Consider the following 26,681-nt stretch of genomic DNA (forward strand, 5'->3'; position numbering starts at 1 on the left):
GAGACAAACACATGAACGCATAAATGTATATTTCACAAGAAATGAAAATGCAACTAGTGTTCGGAGTACGTACAGTGCACAGAGCCTGAATGTTAAATTCTAATTTTGTTAATGGATCACAGTGTTTCTCTATATGATGTGCTTTATTAACAAAATTTGCTCCTATCGTATTTACAGAGACTTTAATAACACATTTTTCTTTCTAAATGCAGGCCTAAGAAAAATGCTCTTACCAGATGAAAGCTGGCAATTTAGCTTTTTTTCTCTGATCTTTTGGGTTATTTGGTGACTGAAATGGTAATAATGGTATTTAAGTACACACACACACACTAGTCATATAAACAGCTCCCAGTATATCAGTTGGTGTAGTTTTCATGAGGCTGGTATCTCTTTACTTGATATGTTGACATTTACCAAGCACATTGTATTCCTCACAGAAAAATAGTTTTCTCTTATAATTACAATGTTTGTTTGTCTAAAAGAAGAACAGCATACACAGGCAGCCACATTAAAAGCACCATGTTGTACCAGAGGTGTGTGAGAATATGCACAGATGGCCTGCAGGACAACAGATATTACCGGCTTGAAGAGACAAACAGAAGCACGTGCCAAGATCCTATTTTGTTTGGTTTTACAAATAACCATTACATGCAAATACAGGTCATAAAAATATGACATTCCCCCGGTGCATAAAGTACAGAGACTCAACACACCCACCTATTCACTGCTCATTTGGTGCTTTATGAGGCAAACGCATCAGCCATTCAGAACAATTTTACTTCACTAAAATGTGCCAGAATTTTTATGATTTATGACGTAAAGTAAAAACTCATAAACACAGTAAAAACATTCCTCCCAAGATTATTGTAACCGTAGTTTGTAAAGGGTTACATTATCTACAAGCTGTAGCTCTGATAACATAAAGGCGCTAAGCATCAAAGTGTGCTTTAATTATTGAATGAATGCGACATATTTAAACCGTGCATTGAAAGCCCTGCAAAGTGTAATCAAAAGATGCTGGCTGTTAAGAAACGTGGCGCTTGCAGTTAAAGCTGCTGTGGAACGGTCTCCTGCTTTAAATTGCCTTTACATCGTTGCTTAGAATGTTTTTTCTTCAAAGTGAGCAAACGTTTTTTCATTCCTACTTAAAGTTATCAGGAAGTTGGACTTATCAGCAGCCAACGCATTTCTCATCAATTTCTTCAGTAAACTTCAGGTTGTGACAGCATTCGTCGCACAGATTTAAAGTGGCAAGTGTAAAAGTGCTCACTGGCCCTCCGAAACCATTGAGAAGAGTGAATGGACATGTCACTCGTCTATTGCTTAAAATCTAAAGCTTAAAATATCTTGTAATACTCACACATTGCCTTTACATTTTTTATTTTTAGGTGTCTTGCCCCATAATTCTACTATTAAAAAACCCAAACTGAAAAATCACCATGATATGTCCATTGTTAATGCCGAGATATTAAATACCACAGTATTACTCCATTATTTGGAGATATTAAGATAAGATACTGTTCATTAAAATATTAATCAAACGACCTGCTGTTGGTCTCCAACCCCACATACAAATTTATCTTGGTCTTCTTGCCCTAGCTCACAAAAATGTGTAGCAATATGCCTTTGTGTTAATTTAAAGCAGGGCTATTTTCAGTCCCACTTACTGAACAAAGACACTGTATCCATCGACCCATCAAACACATATGTATGCAAAACAAATAAAGAGGAAGACAGACAGGATTTCTACACCAACAGGTATAAAAGGCAGCAGGAATGTTCCTGCTGCCTTTTATAACCTGTTGGTGTAGAAATCCTGTCTGTCTTCCTCTTTATAGTATTTACTATTTCTGCTGCCTTTTATACCACAGAGGGAGATTGATTGAGAAACAATACAAAAACAATAAAAAGCTGGACAAACAAATACACTGTGGCAATATAGATGTGTATTATATACCTCAGGTCAGTCGTGAAATTAAAGACAAACAGACACTTTTCGCAACAGACATTTTGACCTGTCAATCACTGGTGTAACTAATAGCATTAGTAACAGCTGCATTGCAATATACGTGGAGGATCGGAACCACCACTGTTATTAGTTCCACCTGTGCTTTTCCGGCTGTGACAAGTCAGACTGTCTGCAGAATAAAAGAGAAATTGGTGACTCATCATCAAGCCAACATTCAGTCAAATCTGTCTTGAGGTCGTGTTGCTCAGGATCTATCTGTTTGACGACGCCTGTACGCTGTACACACGGCATCTATTGCATGTCTGTGCGTCCTGGAAGGGGATTCCTCCTCTGTTGCTCTTCCTGAGCTTTCTTCCATTTTTTGGGGGGGGAGTGGGAGAGGCTCCTTATCCGATGAGAGGGCCGTACTATTAAGGACAGAGGGTGTCGTTTGTCGTTGTTTGGGCAAAGGATAACTTGCATTTAGTTGGAGTTAACAGGCTCTCGTTTTTTTCCCTCTTATCAGTAAAACAAACAGAATGTACGTTAGCCTTTCATATTAGATTCAATGTTATAAGTAGGCTACAATTATCAGAATAGACTGTATAAGAAGTGGACATACAGTAGTCACCGTGATGTCACCCATTGGTTTGTAGACTGCCGTTTTGAAGCCTCGAGTTCTGCATTTTAGCCGTCGCCATCTTGTTTTTTTGCAACCAGAAGGGACATGAGAGGGTGGAGCTAAGTAAAACCGAACGCTGAATTAAACATTTATAGTTGACCAAAAAAAATTGCTTTCATGAACTGAAAACACACTGTGAAAGGGTTAAAGTTATAAGATGCAAACACGGACAACTCCCAGACCGGACAACGCTGTAGTAGCGACCTGTCAATCACAAGGTAGCCAAAGTTTCCCCTGCTTTATGGTCTATTTTATTCTAAAAGGGATCATAATTTACTAAATGAACATCATGCTGTATTAAAGAAGACTTGAAACTATAGCAATTGAGACCATAAACTCATGTTTACAATCAAATCAAGTGAGACGTAGGCACATTTTCTCAAAGACTTCTATACAATCAGACTTCTCTTTGCAACCAGAGGAGTCGCCCCCTGCTGGCTATTAGAAAGAATGCAGGTTTAAGGCACTTCCTCTTCGACTTCACTTTTCAGACCCAGAGTTGCCCACTGAACAATACGAACGTTCAGACTCCCTCATGTGGCTCAAAGGTGAACTGCGCATATAAATCTTAAATAAAAGCATATGGAAGAAATTCTGCAAATTTATTTGGCGACCCTAATAAAATCTCCTTCGACCCACCTGTGGGTCCTGACCCAGTGTTTGGGGAATGACGCAAAGATGGCAAAACATATTTCTCAATAAGACATATCCCTAAGTGACAGATGTCTGGCTTACATTTACTGGAAAATGGGTTTTAATGTGCAGGTGTCTAAGTGTGCAGCTAATGACCTTGTGATAATTGAACAGTAATTGCAGGGTTGTTGTAGCTTCACCACAGCAGCTCTGTCATGTAAAAGCAGCATCTACACTGTAAACAATTGCTGTTAATTTACAGCAGGATTTCAACAGTATTAACCTGTTATTGCTAAAAACAGTGCTTTACTGTTAATACAAAAGAAAACCTGTTAAATTACGCTCATAGGCCGTTTTTTAACTGAACTATAATGCATTCTTAAAAAACATCACTTTACTGCTGATCAACTGTCTAAAGTATCATCAGTAACAGTTTCATGCAGTATTGTTTTAATTTTGGGACCTGATCTGCACATGTGAGGTTTGTACATTGTACATGATTGTAAAATCTGTGAATTAGCTCTGTTCCTCACTCACATGTTGTTCTGGTTTGCATTATGTGCTTGTAGCCAGATAGAGACAGACATTTTGGGAAAAGTGTCAACAAGTCTATTATAGCCTTTTTCCTAACAAGTGCCTTTAATTGTATTTAGTTTGACTATTCCTATGTCTGTAACCTGCTAAGTCTATTCATCTAGGCAAAAAATATAATGTTTATTAAAATATATGTAAAAAATACAACCTAAATAGTGCATTGAAATAAAATCAGTAAGATAATGTAAAAGAAAGGTGAAAAACAGCTACACAATGTATCTTTAAACAGTAAATTAACTGTAAAATACTGTGAAATTAATTAAAAAAACAGTTCAAACTGTATTTTCATTAACAGTATAAAGCTGTAAATTTCAGCGACAGTATATTAATGTTAATTTTTACAGTAACATAAAGGCAACCCTGCTGCCAGTTCTTTACTGTTATTTTACTGGGGAAATAAGTGTAAAATAACAGAAATTTTCCGGCAGCAGGGGCGCCAGAAAATGTCTGTTAAAAAATGGAAAAATACTGTCCGTTAATTAACATAAATAAACTGTAAAAAAAACAAAAAACAGTAATTATCTTTATATAATTAGCGTTTTTTACTGTAATTTTACGAGAAATATTTTACTTTTAACATATGTTTATTGTTAGAATAGTCATACACCGTAAATCTAAGACCATTAACATATAAATCACAAATGAAACATGTCATTTTATGTTGCAAAAGCCCAAATTTACATTACAAAAAAAATCTGTATTTTTACAAGAAATATTTTTAGAATTCCATGAAATCCTTTTCTTCTAACATAAATTAATTGTTAAAATAGATTCATAAACCTCTAAAAAACTGAATAATTATCTTTAAAAATGTAAATCTAAGACCATTTACATATAAATCACAAATGAAACATGTAATTTTTACATTTTTTTTCTGTCATTTTGAAATACAGACAAAAAATGTAAAATTTCTTGAAAAAAACTGTAAAAAAAAGTGTTTTGTTTTTTTTACAGTGTAGTGACTCCTGTAGTAAATAAAGGTACAATGCATGGAGTCTCTCTCTCTCTCTCTCTCTGTCTGTCTCTCACGCGCACACATCCCCCCCCCCCCGAGGCCCCTGTCATAACGATGTCTCGTGACGTAAGAGTCGCCTTTAAAATATGCTGGGAAGCGGAGCAGAGCGCACTTTACGCAACAACTGGAGTCTCACAGTGAGCGCGGATTACTATCCATCTAAAATGTGGTGAAATGGAGATGACAGACTTCCCAAAAGCATAAAACAACAGTTTTAGGAAAAAGGCTGAGTTTTTTGATAAACTGTGATGAATAATGACAGCTTTGCTAAAACTAAACGAAGCTGGTGCACTGAAATGTGCTGAATACAGAGAAGGAGACTCGTGGTGCGTAAAGGTAACAGGTGGCACTTTATGGTCACAATGTGTTTTTTAGTGTTTTTGACAGTGACAGGTTTCTAGGAACGAGTTAGCAGCTATAGATGCTCTCAACAGCAGTGGAGGAATGTGCGTTTTGACAACATGACATGCTCAGGTCTTAATGTGCCAAAGGAAGAACAACAGCATGGAGAAAGACTTCAGAAGCAAGCTGCTATTCATAAACCTTCCACGTGAGCAAAAGCGACCCACCCCAGCCCCAGAGTGAAGCTCTGATGAATGGACAGCAGGATGTTTTTTGGACAGGTCGGTCTGAATTCCAGCTTTAACCTGAGCGATGACCGGGAGCTGCTGGACACGTCGGCTGGCCGGGCGAAGCTGTCTCCGACGGGCTTCGTGGTGCTCTCCGTGATGCTGGGCTTCATCATGACTTTTGGCTTCCTGAACAACTTGGTCGTGCTGCTGCTGTTCTGCAAATTCAAGAAGCTGCGGACGCCGGTGAACATGCTGCTGCTGAACATCAGTGTGAGCGACATGCTGGTGTGTTTGTTCGGCACCACGCTCAGTTTCGCCTCCAGTATTCGTGGGAAGTGGCTGCTGGGACGCAGCGGTTGCAGCTGGTACGGATTCATCAACTCCTGCTTTGGTAAGGGTCCTTATATCTCCTGATATCTACTGCACATGCCTGAGCAAAACACTGCTTCAACTGGTGTGTTTGAGAAACTAATTGTACGATACGATACAATATGATACCATACCATACCATACCATACCATACCATACCATATGATACGATACGATACAATATGATACGATACGATAAAATACCATACCATACCATACCATACCATACGATACGATACGATACGATATGATACGTTACGATACAATGTGATACGATACGATACAATATTATACAATACGATGAAATACGATACGATACGATACGATACGATACGATACAATATGATACCATACCATACCATACCATACCAAACCATACCATACCATACCATACCATACCATTCCATATGATACCATACCATACCATACGATACAACTTTATTGTCAGTTTGCACTGAAATTCATTTTGCATCCATAGGCAGCTCAGTTTGAGAAAAAGTACACATACAATAGACATACTGTTACCATAGACAGACAGACAGACAGACAGACAAGTAAGACCCATCAGACAAAAAAACAAAACACATCACCAGTTATTCATACATAACCCATTACAAAATTACCATCTGTCCTCTGGATTTACATGTCTTTAGCAGCACATTAATTATTATTTAGCAACAGTAGTTTATGTCAGAGAGAGTACTAAAAGTCACAAACACGTTTTTTTCCGATATATAATTTAGAATTTATATGCGTAAAGACGGCTTTTGATGTGTGATTCTTAATATGTATCCTTAATATCTCCTGATAATCTACTGCACATGCCTGAGCAAAAACACTGCTTCAACTGGTGTGGTTGAGAAACTAATTGTGGTTTATGTCAGAGAGAGAGTACCATAGCCTACTAAAAGTCACAACCACGTTTGTTTTTTTAAATATATAATTTAGAACTTATATGCGTAAAGATGGTAAATGGACTTGCATTTATATCCTCCTGAGACCCAGCCCATTGACATGTGTCCTCTGTAGTGGACATTTTGTCCACATGCATATATCCTCTTACTCTTTTGACTTACTCTATCAACCCCTGGTGCATTGTAAAGAGGACATACTGGGCTTTCCACTGATATGGCATGTTTTTTTTTTTAATCAAGTTGAATGTATTCTTGGTTTAATATCACTCTATGGCCATAATCTGTTCATTTTTTTTTGTCTTTTCACACTGAAATGGTCCTGTGGTCCACTAGAGTGGACAAGCTGTAAAATAAAAAAGTTCAAAAAGCCTAAATTGTAAGATTTTCTTTTAACCCTAAATAGGAAGGAAATCACACAAAAAAAGTAATTGGAAGGCTGCTAAGGTGCCAACTTTGCCCATCAGGATCTAATCTAAATATTCATTCACACACTGATGGCTATGCCTTCGGGAGCAATTTTGGGGTTAAGTGTCTTGATTATCGTCATTATGGCCAGTTAGTTGCTTCCTGTTGCAGTACATCAGTGACTTGTGGGGATTGGATGCGTTAATGTTTTCACTAGAGAATGGCAGTCCATCTCTCCATCATGTGTTTAATGTCTTTGCTGAGGCGATTAACACAAATTGTAAACGCTTATTTATGGAAATAATGTGATTTCTGATATTTTTTTTATTGGAAAGGTACAAATGGTAACAAGGACATTTGTGGTGTCAGAGCAGCACTCAAATTAATACATTAAAGGAATACTTCACCCTCAGAATGACCATTTGTAAATCAATTAGTCACCTTGTGCTGCCTTCAATTTGTGAAGAAAATGTTGTTTTTCTCGCATGCCTCCACGGTGAACAAAGAAAATGGAGAAAATTCTTGATGAATTGAAGTAAATGGAGGTCACAAAACTATATCAAAACATCCGTTTGCAAACTCCCATATAACTCGAACAATATAATCCAAGTAATCCATTTAAAACCTTACTATTTAAAACACTTCCACATAAACAGTACTCACACAGATGAGGAGCGTGAGACAAGCGTGAAACTGTTTATGCTTAAGAGTTCTAAATAGTAGAGAATATGTGTTTGGGAAGCGCTGAGCGTACGATTAGATAAATGAGACTTGGATTGCAGGATACTGAGTTTCATTCAAGGTAACACAGGGTGAGTAATTGATATACAAATGATCATTTTGGGTCTGAATTATTCCTTTAAAGATTCTATTAGTTTGAGTATGCACAACATAAACAAATACTCTTTATATGGACCCCTGAGATTTTTTCTTTCTTTAATTATGACCAATATTCACATTGAGCGGGACAGATGAACAGATGAAAATTTAACTCGTCAGTGCTCTCTGGTGGACAAACTAGTGACACTGTTTCTGGATTCCCTCAAACCTACAGGTAGTTTGGCATTTCTGTACTACACATTTTTGTTACTTAACAGCCGACATATACACAGTTATATCTGTAATAATATCGGTCTAGCTTTATATTCCAACATTTTCCAGCCAAATGCAAACAGGATTGTAGTCAGAGTAGTATATTCATGCACCACACTATTTATGACTTCCTCTTTTCAAAAGAAACAACATGAGAAGTTTTGCTTTACTGCAGTACCTGAGCATTCTGGGCCAGAGGTCCTATACCTTGTGAGTTAACCCCTTTGTGCATGAAGCGTCAAACAGCCACATTTTCATATTATCTCAAACACCTGACAGAAATGTTACTGTTGGTCACACAAAGAAAGAATTGCAGCCTCTACACTGTCAAGCCAGTGGTGTTTTTTTGTTCAGTCTGTCCACCAGAAGGTGGTGTGATAATGTGAGAAATTGGATGCACTGAACTTCATGCTTACATCTCATAACCCTTCAATTATAAGATAAGAATAAATGACCAATTGATTCTTGTATGTGCTTCTTTGTTTCTGTAGATGTTAATCTTATCTCCAATCCCATGAGTATTTAAAATGAGATATAGATCTCCTAGAACGTAGTTGTTATCTTAGATGTACGTCTTCATATCTAGAAGGTTTTACAGATGATCAGGATGCGCAATCTTGGATTAAGCTTTTGATTAAACCATTTCTTCATTTTGATGCTTTTTGGGGTTGGCAATTACCACTCTTATTGTTGATACATTTGCCAAATGCAAAGGATAAAGCTCGGGAAATCCTTATTTTAACAAATCCCAGATAAATTATCTTACTAACATGTATTGATTGTAAGGCCAAAGGCTGATATAGTGTGTTCCTAGACCATTGTTGTCCAAAAACTATTTAACACATTTGATCTGTTTTAAAAGATTTATGTTACAAAAGAAACACATTAGCAGGGAAGTTGGCAAGAGAGAGGGGCTAGCAGATATTTGGTTGTGTCTTTTCATGGGATTTCTCAACAATAGGAAATATATAGAATGAAAGCCTTGTCCTCTGATACCCAATTGTAACCAAACCATTTGTACCAATGCATTTTCAAGCTTGATTTGTGCTGGCTTGGTCTTCAGTTGTATAACCGTTCTTTCTGTCTTCGCATTCGTTTGCGTAGTTTTGTATATTACCAATGTAACTACAAACTGTGACTGCTGGAAGCCTTACAACCTTAACTTATTGTTAAAACGCACTTCATATTGTTTGAGTTGCTGCGATGAAACAAGCCATTGAATCAACCGTTCAGCATATAGAATCTGCACCGTTCTCATGCTTGTCAATTTATTCTTCCATTTCCTCCCTTTTTTATTATCATTTTGACTGTTTTCTTCTGTCCTCACAAACAGTTTCCGCATATATCCAGTGTATGTTTTGTTAAGTTTTATTCACCTGCTGATTATGTCTCACTAATGAAAAAAGGAAGGGAATTTTGAGTGTGATAAATTCCCATTTTATTTAAAACAAATCGAACATGTTTCCTATATTGTGTGTTTCAAATCAGCAGGTGTTTATTGTGACTTTGTGTTCCTCTCTGGGCTGCTGTGGGCTCAGCGTGTTGCTGAATGCTGCAGAAACTGCTAATCTCTCTGAGTGCTGCAGCCCAGTGATCCGGTCAGTTGCCAGACACCCTAATATGCTGGTTTCATGACGCCTGCAGGTATTGTTCTTGCAGGACATTGTTCTGAAATGCCGATGAGAATACGCTGCTGCACATTGACGAGACAATGATTTTACAAATACACTCTATATACCTCTCTAATTATTCTGCTTCTATCTATCTGTCTATCTATCTATCTATACAGTATATCTACTGTATCTATCTATCTAAGAATAAGAATTCATCTCTTATCATATACGTCAGACAAACACTAAAGCAGATAGAGGCGGATAGGAGTGCAGAGAAAAAAAAGTAAAATTTGACTTTTTATTTTGATATCAACTTTAATATCTTTATATCTTCTTTTGCTTATTTTCTACCGTTGTGAATAAACTGCATAAATTCACCAGCACATTCTATTAAATACCTTATCGTGTGCATCTGCACGTAAATTACAGTGTGTGTAGTTTTGTTGTGCATATTTTGTGCACCATGTAAACAATTCACTATGGTTTTTGATTCTCATAATACAAATAAATGATTTTCTTATTTCAAAATGCAAAATGTTACGGGTGAAAGGGATATTAGAAAACAAATAATGCCTCTGTATGTGTACTTTTATGCTTTTTTGACACATGATGGCTCAGGGTCAAACTGCTTTACAGTGTGTAATGCCCAAATGTTAATACACAAACAAAAAACATTCACAAGCAATCTTGTATCGTCATTCACTATAAGCATTCCTATACGTGAGTGAAGCAAATGTGTTTATGTGTTCACCAGCATCCAGCACACTCGCATCGTCCAGAACATCTTGTTCTCCTGAGCAATGACGTTGGTAAAAGAACATTATCACATGTCCGTTGATGCATGGCTATGCTTTAACATGTGTGAAGGTGGCAGAGTGCTTTGGTAAACGGCAAACACCTATATTAATGCCTGACTTGAATTATTCATTTCAACTATAAATCTCCCTGCCACCATCCCCACCCTGTTGTCTTTCCTTCACATGAGAGAGCAGAGGGGCTGCTTCTATGCACCACTGCACAAACACAAACTCACACACCAGAGTGTATGTAATATCATGATTGATCACCACTTGTTCTTGGACTGCCCAAAGCTAGTTCAAGCAACGATCGAATAAAAAAAAATAAAAAAATCTTGTAAAGGATGACATTCATAAGTGAAGACATAGAAAGCCCCCCCTGGGTCTTCTAAAGGTCTATTTACCTTTGGTTTTCTGAGGAAAAATCTAAATGCCAGAAAACCAGCATGATGCAGGGTGACTCATAGGCTACCTGTGTTTATGCAATCGATTTATTACTGCAGCTTTACAGATGTTTTCTGAGTGTTACCTTTGACACACAGCTCTTTGAAAAGAAATGCATTCACCACCAAATAAGATCTAGTAAACTAATAAAGTGCTTTCAAATGGGTTGTGTTTATCGTGTTCACGAGAAGAGTCCATATGAACGCCCTTGTGGCATTCACAACCTCGTAAGTGGAAAGGTTCTGAAAGCTCACGGAGGAGTTCACGGGTTGTGACGTATTGTTTGACGTTGTAAGAAATGCAAAGGCCTTGGAAGTAAATTTTTCCGTGCATAATAAGTTAATGTATTGTAATTTTAGTCATATAGTCATATCCAGTATTATAATAGGTCTGAGGAAAATGTTGATCAACGATCTCATCTTTTTCCTCTGCCATTATGCCTTTGCATTTACTGCCTTATGTTACCCACGTCAAACAATACGTCACAACCCGTGAACTCCTCCGTGAGCTTTCAGAACCTTGCTTAATTGTTAGCCTCTGCGGTGTTCTCACGACTTAACCACTTGAACGCCAAGCATATTGTGTACACGACTTCCCATGTTGTAAACACGAGCTCACAAGTTTCATTTGAAGGCACCATAACAGCCTCCATTGAGACAAGGAGAGATGCCGTTTAGAGATCAGTTCTCTAATTTCACCAGTTTTCAGTCATTCTCAGCCGTGCTAATGCCACCACTATTGTTCTGACTGAAATCTCAGAGTCTGAATCTCAACAATTATTGGATGGATTGCCATGAAATGTGGTACACACATTCGCGTTGCCATCAGAATCAATTCCAATAACTTTGGTGATCCCGCTGTGCCTATAAGTGCATCCCCGCAGAGCCTCTAGTATGGCTGCAGACTTTTTGTTAAAAGTAGAGTAGCATAGCTCACAAACTACAGCAAACTATTCTGCTCAATCAAATCACAGCATTTTAGGAGTCATTTGCTAGTCTCTTGGGATTAGTTTGCCAACTGTACAAAATTACGTCATAACCTTGTGACCTTACTAGCAATGTAATTGCTTATAAGCAGTTATGGAATTTTAAGTAAGTAGAGTGCATAGGCGGCGCCAGGGAGGGGCTTGGGGGTGCTGTAGCTACCCATAGGATAGCCATCGCACCCTCGCAGCACCTCCAAGAAATCTCTGTGGTTTATTTATAATTTTGAATTCCTTAGAATAGATTTTATTGAGTGTGGTTGTGAGAGTCAAAGTGTGCATGCAAATGAGTTTTTGATGGAGGATTTCCAGCAGGTCAAGGGGAGAGAAAAAGTCACAGGACGCATCAAAAATCCACAGTGCCTGGAGCACATTGGACAACGCCTAGGGGCTAGCTGAATAAAACTGTCATCGCAAACAAAGCATTATATATTTATATTTATTAATCAGAGCATTCACAATAATCACTCAAAATCAGCAGGGGGAGGCACGTAGAAACAGATGTTTACGCCTCTCTTTCTCTCTCGTTGAACACCACGGTCAGTCGCGACGCAAACACTATGCCATAGACCGTGTAACATACGGTCTATGGCAGAGGTTCTCAAACCTTTTTCAGTAACGTACCCCTTACAAGATAGAGAATATACTGGGGACCCCCTCATGTATGACCCTTGGAATAATTTGACGTAGCCTATTTTTTACACTTCTATGTGAAAGAACAACACAACAGTAAGAGATGTATCAGAAAGATATTAGACATGTATTAAACATATTTGCAAATTCTAAGAGTTATAGATTTGTTAAGTTAGAATATAATTTAGTAACTATTATACCGTAGATTTAAAAAATTTAATATTATTTGAACTATGAAGCCTTTTGTAAAAAGAAAAGAAAAGAAAAGAAAAATTGTATCAAGAGGTTTAAATGAATGAATCTGAAAACTTTTCATGGACCCCCTGGCAGAGTGCCACAGACCCCTGCGGGTCCCTAGACCCCACTTTGAGAATCAATGGTCTATGGAACAGAATACTGTTGATTCATCCTCGAGACTTCAAAGAACTGGGGTTCTCTAGTGTCATCCAGGTGGAAACAGGAGGGACTTTACACACGGTTCAGTTCCAGAAACAGACTAAGATAAAGAAAAGGAATTTTTTTTTTTTTAAATTTGCCATAAATCAGGAGAAATACGGGAGAATTGTGACCCTGGGAGGAAAACAGGAGTCTTCCGGGAAATACGGGAGGGTTAGCAAGTATGTTCATTGATCAAGGTGTTGGTAACTGGCAGCATTAATTTGATCTCAGAATCTGAAGGCTTGGCAATTTGTCTGTTGCCTGCTGCTTGTGTGCAAGCCCTGTCTGTGGCATAACTGTGTGAAATTCTATATTTAGGTGTGTTTATGTAGGCAGGCTTGTGAACCTAGAATATCTCGCCTTGGTCGGGGGTGTGGAAGTAGAAACTGCGAGCTGTAGCTTAATGGGAAACCCTAAATATCAGAGCACCCACACTGAAAAGTCATGCAACCCCAAAGCATAAGCAAAAGAAAGTCTCGTACAAACATTTACGGGTCTGAAAGGTACTCTTAAACACCACAGTGCTTATTCTTTCTTTGCTTGTAGGGATTATTGATCACAAGTATTACAAGTGTTGGTCCAGACATGACCTATGGTGGTCATTATTCCTGCAAAGTGTGCATTATGTTGAACATACGTATATTAGGGAAGGGAGTAGGACTGTTGTGCATTTTTAAGCAGCTGCAGATGGTCAGAAGGTTGAGGTCGGACCAACAAATAGATGAGTTGGTTTTCTATAAATTAGTTGTCTGCTGGATTCACTTAGCCAGGGTGAGGATGACAGACCATCCATCATGTTTGGGTTTTTCATCAGAAGGTGATGCGGTTTGTTGGCCCACCGCATCACCTCAATACCTCAATGGTGAATATGTCATGTTGCTGCAAATAACCAAGTCTAACCTTTGTCCAGCTGTTTATGGAGAGCTAATGATACATGAGAGTAGAAGCAAGATTTAATCAGTGGAAGTATACATGTTGTTTTTCATTTTAGTGTATCACAAAGACAGATGGTTTCACAATAAACAAACTAACTGCAGCAATATGTTTAGAATATCAATGAAGAGATTAGCCCACGACGAAGTGTTAACCTGATGGGGAACTGAAGAGTGGGTGCTACGCTTCCACGACGACGCTGCATCAGGACGGCGTTATCAGCTGTAACCGCCGTATGAGCGCGGTGCAAAGCAGCGGCCACGAGCTAGCCAGTGAGTCACAAGAGAGACTCACATGCACTAAAATGCATGCGTGGCCGGCTATGTCAACAAAGCACAGAGAAGCTCCGATTACAACACACACAGAGGGAGAGCGACTTCATTCTCTGCTCAGGTAGACATTACTCCTCTATATCTTTACATAGCGAATAGTTGTTTGCTGCTATAGTAATGCTCTGGGTATTGAATTTAGCACCTTTAAACTGGAAATGTGTCAAAATATTTTCTTTTCCAATTACATGGTCAAGGACTGGATAAAAACCTTCATCTTGATTTTTTTCAAAGGTTAATAATATACAGTATAGTTAATTAATTCTCAGATGAATTTCATATTAATTAAATTGAGAAAAACTAATTAATGGTTCTACGGATGTAAAATCATTGTTTTTAATGAGACGACAGGTGTTTCTTCAGTCTGGGATTGACAGTCCCATGAGGGAAACATTTCTTTTTCAGATTTCTTTCCCACTATGGTTTCTCTGTTTTCCTCCGATAACTTCAAATGTTTCCACGATACTGTGTTTTCTACGTTGCACCAAGACAAGCACTGTTTAGTTTTTTTCCACTTGAAGAATATACTGTGTATGTTAAGAGTTCAAGCAACCCAGGACACTGAGGATCCTTTCTTAAACTAATCAAACAGAAAGAATCCACGACTATTATTCTCTTCCATTATGCAAACAATATGATGTGTGTCCTTGACTTTGACTCTTAAAACCAAACATTCAAAACAACAGTGCAGTCAGATAACATTGTCTTTCGGCTTTATATGTGAGCATTATCTGATCTGCCGCTCCTAGGCTTAAAGGGGTTTGGCTTTGTTCTTTATTTTTTATATTGTCCACAAATCCCCTGAAAAGACAGAAAGCAACAATGCATTAGTCTGACCTGTAATACTTTCCCAGCCTGTTTGTAGCCCCTGTGTGCCAGCTGAAGACACAAGTCATTAAAAATAGATCACAATTACATAATTTAAATTTCCCGAAACAGCTGGGCACTGTAGTTTTAATTGAAACAAGAATAAGACCCAATCTGAGTAATAAAGTGGGCTTGACCACCTCAGACGAGCAATATAGGTTCAAATGTCATAAAAATATACAAAAATACCACAGAGCCTATTTTTTGTACACCTGTATGCCATCGCTAGTAACTACACAAATGCTGTGTGCATATTGTTTTGCTTATTAATCGAGATTGAACAACAGACGCAATTTGCAATTTTTAGCTTGTAGCGGGCTCAGTTTTAAAACTAGAGTGAAGATACTGGTATCATATGAAACAAGAAAACCTAAGGAATCCATTGGTACCAACCATATTAACCAATACTAGCTTGTCACGAAAGATGCTAAATAACACTATGAAGTTAAGCTAAATTTTGGCGAGGAAAAATTGGCATGGCCATTTTCAAAGGGGTCCCTTGACCTCTGACCACAAGATATATGAATGTAAATGGGTTCTATGGGTACCCACGAGTCTCGCCTACAGATATGCCCGCTTTATGGTAATCACATGCAGTTTGGGGCAAGTCATTGTCAACTCAGCACACTGACAGCTGTTGATGTCTGTTTGGCTTGAGTTTGCCATGTTATGATTTCAGCATATTTTTATGCTAACTGCAGTACCTGTGAGGGTTTCTGGAGAATAATTGTCATTGTTTTGTGTTGTTAATTGATTTCCAATAATAAATATATACATACATTTGCATAAAGCAAGCATATTTGCCCACTCCCATGTTGATAAGAGTATTACATACTTGACAAATCTCCCTTTAAGGTTGACTTTGAACAGATAAAAAATGTGTGAGTAATTTGCGATTATTTGTGATTAACTATGGACCATCATGCATTTAATCGCGATTAAATGCATGATGGTCTGTGGCTGTTTGCTGTGTCAAACTACTTCCACTTTAGATATGTAAGCATACTGTATAGACTGAGAGGGCAGCCTTTGCGGAAGGACAGGGGAGAAGAAGGGATGTCAGATATGATTAGCCAGGTAAAAGTTCATCACAGTGGGTTACTCTCACTCCATGTCTGATTATCTGCATGCACGCACGCACACACCAACACCCTTATTACCCTTGTCAAATGAAAACAAATCCACCACAGATAGACAAACCGTCTTATTAGTGAACTGCATGTAGAGCATGAACCACCAGGAACTACAAAGAGACATCTACCTTTTACTGAACTGTTCTCATTACACTTCTTGTGTATTTTACAGTATGTTCTATGTGGTGAAGTTTATACGGTGAGGTGAAGCCTCTGCAAGGGGAGGATGAGTCAGCTGACTCGCCGCCTCTCCAGCACCCTTTGTTCACACACAATTAATTCTGGAACATTTCATTTTAAAGTGTAAAATGTAAGTGAAATCAACGAGGTAGAACAGGAGGCGGTGATTAGATGTGTGGAATTTGAGTGCTCTCTGCATGACTTTCCCCCACATGCTAAACACATGCAGTCTAGCTGAACTGGCAACTCTAACATGCATATGTAGGTGTGATTGTCTATTTTGTGTTGGCCCTGATAGTCTGGTAATCTGCCCAACAATAAGCCTGTTTTCCTCCATTAAATATTGTACATTGTTCTCTAAAAATGTGTCTTTATGTAGGACACATCATTTCAAGCTGCAGGAATTTATGCCCTCCAACCTTGAATGCCAGATGGTAATGGCCTTAGAGAGTACTTTGAGCCATGCATGGGTATTATAATGAGATTACTTCATTTGTCCAATAGGATGCTGAGCTATAATGGCAATTGTTGGAATCATCATGACAAATGAAAAAGGTCAAGAGCTCCAGACAGTAAGATACAGCAACAGATGGGTCACAGGGTTGGATTTGAAAAGACTGGGTAGTGGCGTGCATTTCATGAAGCTGTAGTCCTCGATAAAATGTACCGAAGCCACTCTAAATAATCAATTTGAGCTTTTCTGACGGATTTGTAATGCACAACAAACACCACAGAATCATAAGACACATGCTGGTGCTAGGACCCTGCTCCATCACAATGTATGTGCACTGTGTGGAAACCAGTGGTATGCCGCAGAGCCGATTGCATCTGCAATCAGCCACAGATTAAGATAGAGTTGAGAAATTTCAGGCACACTCACGCACTAAAAACGTTGCCACACTGAAGGAAAACAGACTGAACATGTGACAAAAAAATATGTATCCCTCTAACTTTAAAACATAGCCCGCTACAACTTGAAAATGGCAAGTTGCGTTAATGCGTTATTATCACGTTAACTTTGACAACCCTAGTCCTCATTAATGCACAGTTGTTTAAGAGCTGGCTAGGTTTGATCAATGTACTGTAAAGCAGAGACAAGAGATGATATACTGTATTTTGCATTTGCAGTGGCACACGTGGTAACATATTTATATGATGAACAAAGGTAAAGGTTTAAAGGGAGAGACATGGCTTTAAGGAAGCTCTAATTTCAATATGCAGCTAAACACATGGCAGGTCAGCACAACTCTGCTACTGTACAATGGCACTCTCTTCCGGCTGTTTAATGGGTTTGGTATGTGCTACATACTGTACATTTACATACATGTCAGTTGACATGCATGACACAACCCTCTGTGAAGGGGTCAGTGTGCATTGCACTTAGGATTAGTGATCAGGGTTTTTCAGTCTTGCTTTTACGTGGGTTTTTCTTGAGAATTAAGACCAAATGAAATGCTGACATTAAAATGACTTTGACTTTGAATTTCCCGTGGAGTTTTGCCCTCACACCAGCAGAGTTGTGAAAGAGCTAACTATGAGTGTAGGGCAGAGACAGGACTCGCATACAGTAGCCTATCAGTATTCAGCCTTAGGTTACTCCCCTCTTCCTGTACTCGGTCTCTCGGGAGCTTACTGAGAATGAAAAATTATGCTGCAAGTCAGAAAGAGTTGCACAGAATAAGATACCTTAGAAAAAAGGCATTTCCTCATTTAGAGTCTGAGTTTGACCTCTTGACCTTAAGGAACATTTTGAGGTTGTCTTCTTCTGATTTCATCATTCGTTGCCTAAATTATTTATAGGCTGCTTGTCTTGCCATCCTGCTTTCAGGGGTTCAAAGTGAGTTCAGACATACTGTAAGTACAAGATGACATATAAGTGATGTTTTCCAGAATACATGTGTGAATATGTATAAACAATGAAACAGAAGGAATTGCTGTATATTTTTGAACTACAACAAAACAAACCCAACTATTTATCACAGAATAGAAAGTTTGAAAAGAATGCAGTAAAGCAAATGTAAAAGCAGGAAAGTACATGTATTTGGCAATGATGAGCCAAATTAGATTAAGTACTCAGTGGTCAATATAATAAAGTGGAGTGGTAGTAAAGGCATTGGCTGGGGGGTGAAGGGGATGGATGGGCTGTTTGTTTAGTCACCTGGTATGATAATCCCATCATAAATCCTGACTGACTGCAGGTTTTACTTTAGGTCTGAACAGGCCAAGACACTTTGACTGATATTCACTGTCACAGATCTGTAACTGTGGACTTCAGTGAGTTGGAATGGGAAACAAAGAAACCCCAAACAAAGCTGAGGAACTTATGTACGGTCAAGAAAAGTATGAAAGCCAGGAACATTGTAGCAGACCATTTTCATTCTTGACCTACTTAGGTTGAGCCTTTACATGTAGGAATCTGGGGAGCACTTTTGAATGACTTTAGGCAAATGTGCAATTCAGTTTTTAAGTCTTTTATTCCAAGTGTAATCAGCATTTTAACTTTTAAGTCACAAGAGCTGCTTTAGTATATTTAAAGTTTTGACTTAAAGGTGCAGTGTGTGAGATCTGGCATCATCTAGTGTTGCGGTTGCAGATTGCAACCAGTTGAAACTTCTCCGCGAAGACGTGAAGACGTGAAGAATTCTGGGCTACTGTAGAAACACGATCGGCTCCGGAGAGGACCCGCTCCATATGTAAATAAAAACCGCTCATTCTAAGGTAATGAAAACACAATGATTCGTATTTCCAGGTGATTATACACTAAGGACAACATACTTATTGATATCATATTCCATTTCTGCCAATAGATCCCCCTAAATGATACACACTGTTCCTTTAATTACAGTTCAAGACAACTCACGATTGAAATGTTTATAACAACAGCAGAACATACCGCCAAATTCTGGAGGGTGGGTTTGGTAGATGATATGGAGAATGAGTCATGTCACGTGTGTATGTAGCAGTGCAGCTCGACTTGACTGCCTGAACTAGCTCGCAAGCGTAGCTCCATTTTTTCTGATGTTTTTTTAATATTTTGTAGTGCTCCGTTTCTCCCAGCAGTGTGGCTCCAAGGACAGCGGTTGGTCCACAGTTCAGACTTTCTATCTCAACAACTATCGGATGGATTGCCATGACATTGTTGTACAGACATTCATGTTCTCCAGAGGATGACCCCTAATGACTTTGGTGATCCCCTGACTTTTTGTCTAGTGCCACCAGCAGGTCGAAGTTTTTATTTATACAGTGATATACTGTATATACTGAATGGATTGGCACAGAATTTTGTAACTACATTCATGGCCCCCAAAGGATGAATCCTACTTTTACTTTGGAGATCCCTTGACTTGGTTCTAGCGCCACCATGACGTTCACATTTGTGAATATCTCAACAACTATCGGATGCATTGTTGTGAAATTTGGTACCCACATTCATGTTCCCCACAGGATGACAACAAGATCTGCTGTAGAATATCTAACGTATTGTCTTGATGACTAACAGCTGCCTACTTTCACTCCTCCATCTCTCTGTCTTTCTCAGGTATTGTGTCGCTGATCTCTCTGGTGATCCTCTCCTACGACCGCTACAGCACTCTGACTGTATACAACAAGCGTGGGCCAGACTATCGCAAGCCCCTGCTGGCTGTTGGGGGCTCTTGGCTGTACTCCTTGTTGTGGACAGTGCCCCCTCTGCTGGGATGGAGCAGCTATGGCATAGAGGGGGCAGGAACCAGCTGCTCTGTGTCCTGGACGGTTCAGACGGCCCAGTCGCACGCTTACATCATCTGCCTCTTTACTTTCTGCCTGGGTCTACCCATCCTGGTGATGATCTACTGCTATAGCAGGCTGTTATGGGCAGTCAAACAGGTAGAGAGACATCAAAGTGTTTGTGAATGTTTATGCTATTTTCCTATCATTGCTAAAATCCAGTAAAATCTACATATTGAGTAGATGTTGGCTTGAAAGAAGCTAAACATTGTTTGCTTTTTCACAAAGAACAAAAGGTGGTTAGCTTGATTTCATGTCATTTACAACTGACTTCAATGGTCTTTAAGGTGAAAAAAGTTTCAAAACAGCCATAGAAACCTTTCAAACCAAAGTCATACACAAAATGCATGCTCTATCAGGAGCCCCATAAAAAGGGCAGGGCTTCACCCTTTAACTGAGCTCTATGAGTCTATGTTTCTATGGTTGCAAAGTACAGGCCAAGAAGAGGCATTTTTGAGCAATGGTTTCTGGCCCTCTAAGGGACCAGGACATATCCTGAAAAGAGTAAAGGCTCTCTGTCCTCTACCGGGACCACAGGAATAGCTCCTTCCAGGACAAGCTCCTGTTTTTGCCAAAGGGAGCGTCACTCCCTCCTGGGATGGAATGTGTGTCTCTTGCACCACAGTAAACGAAGGTGATATATCTCAAAATAGAGGCAGATACCCGAGGCATACAGTAGAGTTTGTTCCATGCTTTCAGTTGAACTACATAGCTGACTGCATAACACACCAGATTAATTCATGTCATAGCCTCCAAGAAAACCACAAGCCAAAACGTGTCAGTCTGACAATAAAGTCGTTCTTTATACTGCAAGTGTTGCTGGAGTTATGACCTCTTCAGAATTTGACCTTCTCCATGCACCTTGCAAGTAGGTGAAGATGTGGCAGAAATCCCTACACTGCCTCTACAGCAATAAATGTCTTTCAAATACATGAAATGAAAGTAGTAACATGCATTAGTTCAGGCTGTTCTCATACACTGTTCATAGCTATACCTACGAAAAGTAATACACTGTAATTCATATGTCACATATTCGTAATCATTTGTATGTTATCCATGTAATCGCGACCCAGGAAGTATAAAGAGCGACAAACGCCGCGTAGGGAGGAGGTCGAGGTGGATGGTTGGGTAAAAAAACACTGGACTTCACCCAGGAGAATGTTGTTCGTACCCCGTGTGAAACCAGAAGTCAACGTTGATTTCTTTGTCATGAAACTTCCGTACTTAAGTTACTCCACTTCTGGCCGATTCGACTGTTATCAGGCCATTAAATAGGCATTAACAGTCGCTATAAGCACCATAGATGTGGGTCATTAGGGGCCTACTACGCCTACTATGTTGTAAAAGTGAAAAAAGCAACATGTTCTAACATGTTGTAAAACTGAATGAAACGTTTTGAACACAAACAAAAAGGCTTCTTTAGGTTTAGGCAATAAAACTACAACTTCTTTAGGTTTAGGGGAAAAAAACAGTTAGGTTCACACTGTCTATCCTACGGTGCCGGACTTCCTCTTCTGCTCCTGTCATAATTACTACGGTCGCTAGAGGTCTCTGTCGTGTTCTTTTATACTTTCTTTCTACCATGTACCATGAGAATAGATGATAAAAACCTACTACTGGGTGTAGTAGACCCCTATTTACCCACATCTATGGGGCTTATAGTGACTGATAACGCCTATTTAATAGCCCAACAACAGTCTAATCGGCTGTTTTAACCCAAACCATGATCTTTTCCTAAACCTAACTAAGTAGTTTTTGTCACGGAACTTCCGTACTTAAGTCATACCACTTCTGGTATTATTTTAACCCAAACCACAATCTTTTCCTAAACCTAACTAAGTAGTTTTGTTGCCTAAACCTAACCAAGTTTTCCTGTGAAGACGGGGAGTTTATTTTGAAAAGACTGGAGCAAAAATTGACACGTGCGTTGCATGTTGCTGGACATTCGTAGGAAAACGCACGAAAAATGAGGAATATCTTTTCGTAAGATATCATACGAACCGTTGTATGAGGATATGTTGATTAGCTACATCTCCACAAAATAACACGGGGACAGCCCCGAACACAACAAACTGATTTTTAACGTAACAAAGTAAGAGGACCCAGCTCCAATGACGTAAGATATTATACATTATATTTTCATTAGTCACTGTCATGTATTTTGGGTTTCTACTAGAACATGTTTACATGCTTTAATGTTCAAAACACATACTTTCTGTCTGAATATCCCTGTATTCACACTCTCTGAAACGCTCCGTTTTAGCGCCTGTTTCTTTAAGACCCCCTCCTGAAAAACCCCACATAAAACTGACTGGGTTGTCTTATTTCACAGTTTGTGGGTTGGTAGGCACTCCAGATACCTAAATGTATGTGCACGAGCACTGAAAAAGTGAGTTTTTCATCACATGTCCCCTTTAAGTATCTATAGCAATGACTGGTGCATTGGATTTTGGGGAGAGACTTTACGTGCTTTAAGTAAATTAAATCCTTTGCACTCAGGGATTTAGATTTCTATTCTTAAGAGCAGAGGGGGTCAGGGCTGGGGATTATCACAGCATTACGCCTCAGAAAGATCAGCTGTGTTGGGGCTTGTGAAACAACCTGTTGACTTGAAAATTGTTTATTTTTCTGATGACGTCAAGAAGCAGCCCTATCTGAGCAGCTGTCCATTCAAACTAAACAGACCTAATCACAAATCAAACAAGATGGAGAGTAGTTTCTTTATATAAGATTAAAAAAAGATCAGGAGTATGTGAAAGTAACATAACCAAGACCAGATGATCACTGCGATAAAGAACATGCACAACCACCATATCTAATACGATGATGCGTTCCCTAGGAGTTATACACTGTACATTCCTGTGGGAATATTACGAGTATTATAGGGATTTATTTCTGACAGTGAGATCCAGTCTGGCCTTGTCTGCTACAGCTGGCCCTCTGTTTATTGTGTTTTTATAATATACAGACGTAGGCAAAGTTGTTGGTAACGTTCCGTTAAAGAGAGAAAAACCCACAATGGTCACTGAAATAACTTGAAACTGACAAAAGTAATAATAAATAAAAATTCACTGAAAATTAACTAATGAAAATCAGATATTGTTTTTGAATTATGGTTCAGCAGAATCATTTAAAAAAACAAACTAATGAAACTGGCCTAGACAAAAATGATGGTAACATTAACTTAATATTTTGTTGCACAACCTTTTGAGGCAATCACTGCAATCAAGTGATTTCTGTAACTCTCAATGATACTTCTGCACCTGTCGACAGGTGTGTTGGCCCACTCCTCGTGAGCAAACTGCTCCAGCTGTCTCAGGTTTGAAGGGTGCCTTCTCCAGACTGCATATTTCAGCTCCTTCCACAGATGTTCAATAGGATTTAGATCAGGGCTCATAGAAGGCCACTTCAGAATAGTCCAATGTTTTGTTCTTAGCCATTCTTGGGTGTTTTTAGCTGTGTTTTGGGTCATTATCCTGTTTGAGGACCCATGACCTGCAACTGAGACCAAGCTTTCTGACACTGGGCAGCACATTTCGCTTCAGAATGCCTTGATAGTCTTGAGATTTCATTGCACCCTGCACAGATTCAAGACACCCTGTGCCAGATGCAACAAAGCAGCCCCATAACATAACCGAGCCTCCTCCATGTTTCACATTAGGTACAGTGTTCTTTTCTTTGGATGCTTCATTTTTGCGTCTGTGAACATAGAGCTGATGTGACTTGCCAAAAAGCTCCAGTTTTGTCTCATCTGTCCAAAGGACATTCTCCCAGAAGCTTTGTGGCTTGTCAATATGCATTTTGGAAAATTCCAGTCTCGCTTTTTTATGATTTGGTGTCCTCCTCGGTTGTCTTCCATTAAGTCCACTTTGGCTCAAACAGTGACGGATGGTGCGATCTGACACTGATGTACCTTGACCTTGGAGTTCACCTCTAATCTCTTTGGAAGTTGTTCTGGGCTCTTTGGTTACCATTCGTATTATCCGTCTCTTCAATATGTCATCAATTTTCCCCTTGCGGCCACGTCCAGGGAGGTTGGCTACAGTCCCATGGACCTTAAACTTCTGAATAATATGTGCAGCTGTAGTCACAGGAACATCAAGCTGCTTGGAGATGGTCTTATAGCCTTTACCTTTAACATGAAGGTCTATAATGTTCTTTCTGATCTCCTGAGACAACTCTCTCCTTAGCTTTCTGTGGTCCATGTTCAGTGTGGTACACACCATGATGCCAAACAGCACAGTGACTACTTTTCACCCTTTAAATAGGCAGACTGACTGATTACAAGTTTGAAGATACCTGTGATGCTAATTACAGGACACACCTTAGTTTAATATGTCCCTATGGTCAAATTATTTTACATCTTTTCTAGGGGTACCATCATTTTTGTCCTGGCCAGTTTCATTAGTTTGTTTTTTAAAATGATTCTGTTGAACCACAATTCAAAAACAATGTCTGATTTTCATTAGTTCATTTTCAGTAAATTTTTATTTATTATTACTTTTGTCAGTTTCAAGTTATTTCAGTGACCATTGTGGGGTTTTCTCTCTTTAACGGAACGTTACCAACAACTTTGCCTACGTCTGTAGGCCTACCTGTCCTAGTAAAGAGATTTAGATCTTTGTGAAAGGATACAGTATGTTCACATTATTACAAGTCTGTCTTAAAGTAATACTCACATGCCACATGTACACCGACAGCATTGTTTCCCTTGTCCATGTTTATACCATGTTTATTTTATAGCTTATTTTGTAAATTGTACATTTTTTATTCTTATTTTATTCTAACGTTTATCTATTCTTTGTTATTATACTGTTTGCCTCGCACCAACAAAGCCAAAGAAAATTCCTCGTGTATACCCCTTACACCTGGCAATAAACACCATTCTGATTCTGATTCTGATACTAGCCACAAAGATCCCTTCCTTTGAGCAATATGTAAGTAATGATAATCCTCAATGTGCTCTAAAGTTCAGCCAAAGCTGTTTCTAAGGTTTCTTTCTTTCTCACTGTTTTCAGCACATGCATGTCAAAGAATTAATAGCATATACTGTATATCCCTATGGTTTGATTTGGCCGAAAAGGCTTTGCTCTTTGAGGGAGTTCTCGAAGAAATCCGAGCAGCAAACCCCCCTTAGCAAATACATACATGAACAATAGATCTTAAAGTCAACAATAGCTCAAGCTCATACAGTATAGAAGAGTGGAGATGCAGCAGCAAACAGCCTGAGCATATGCTTTTGCTGTTTGTCGTATTTATCGGCTCCAGCTCCGATCACTAGTGATGGAAACATGACACCCGGGTAGACGTGCTAATTTTCGGCGCGATGCTATGTGACGTGCGTTGAAGTGAATATATAATAAGTAATATCAACAGGGATCTGGAAAATTATTATAATTTATTTGCGTACAAAACATACAATTAAAATGCTCTCCTCAAAGCCACCAAACTCCAGTCAGACAACAGCAATTTGACCTCACTGACCGTCGAAACAAACTTCATTCAAACTCAACAGAAACAAAATAAAAATCATCAAAACTATCTTTGGCAGCCTTATCCACTGTCCCAACAATCACCAACTCTGGTTTGGGCGAAATAAATCCATAATTCACAGAGTTAGATGTGAAAAGATACAGCTGTTATATGCGCTCCTCAAGGCTACCAGACTCCATTCACAGAAACAATCATTTTACCTTGCCGATCATTGTAAAACGCACTTCATTCAAATTCGTCAGAGACAAAATAAAACTCATCAAAACCGTCTTTGTTAGTCTTTCCACTGTTCCAACAGTCACCAACTTTTGGTGAGAGTTTAGAAAGGGAGACTGAATGAGTAACAGATACAAAAAGAAGAAGTTTTCACTGTTTACTAACCTTGTTTTCCAACGTGTTCATGACCCTGAATGTTACACACCAGAAAAAATAAGGCATACTAGTCTACTGGCAATGGGAAAGGAGTCTATCGTCATATACGCTCACATTTTTGTGGAGAGGGGTGAAATTCAACTTCCTTTTAAATAGGAGTAAATTGGACCTCTCTTACATGAGTAACTATCTCGTGCTATTTAAGTAATCACATCCATGAGCGACGCGGAGCTCCAGCTGGCACTAGCCCAGTAAAGTCCCCGGTGGTCGTTAAAACTGAGGATCATTTGCATTAAGTGTGTGGGAATCTCAAATTCAGTGGGCTGCTTTTAGAGTATTTGAATGTGTCATTTAGTGAACTGAACTCGTTTTCATTCATCCACAAGAATAAAGATCTAAGAACAAAGAAAAGCCATCCGTGTGTGAAGAGATCCAAAGAGCGATGCGAGTGAGTGACTTTAAGTAGATTAGGATTAGG

At 39.0% G+C, this 26,681-nt stretch overlaps 1 protein-coding gene across 1 annotated transcript in view; it reads left to right on the plus strand.

Annotated features, from left to right (window-relative positions):
- The first annotated feature begins 5,338 nt into the window (after window positions 1-5,338).
- The window catches only part of LOC141782490 (vertebrate ancient opsin-like), a 30,195-nt gene continuing 8,852 nt past the window's right edge, over window positions 5,339-26,681 (plus strand). Inside the window, exons 1-2 of the mRNA XM_074658910.1 lie at window positions 5,339-5,835; window positions 20,112-20,437. Coding sequence (XP_074515011.1) covers window positions 5,469-5,835; window positions 20,112-20,437 — 693 coding nt within the window. The 5' untranslated portion in view covers window positions 5,339-5,468. The remainder of the gene's footprint in view (window positions 5,836-20,111; window positions 20,438-26,681) is intronic.

This window comes from Sebastes fasciatus, chromosome 14 (genome assembly GCF_043250625.1).
Source record: "Sebastes fasciatus isolate fSebFas1 chromosome 14, fSebFas1.pri, whole genome shotgun sequence".
Taxonomy (NCBI): domain Eukaryota; kingdom Metazoa; phylum Chordata; class Actinopteri; order Perciformes; family Sebastidae; genus Sebastes; species Sebastes fasciatus.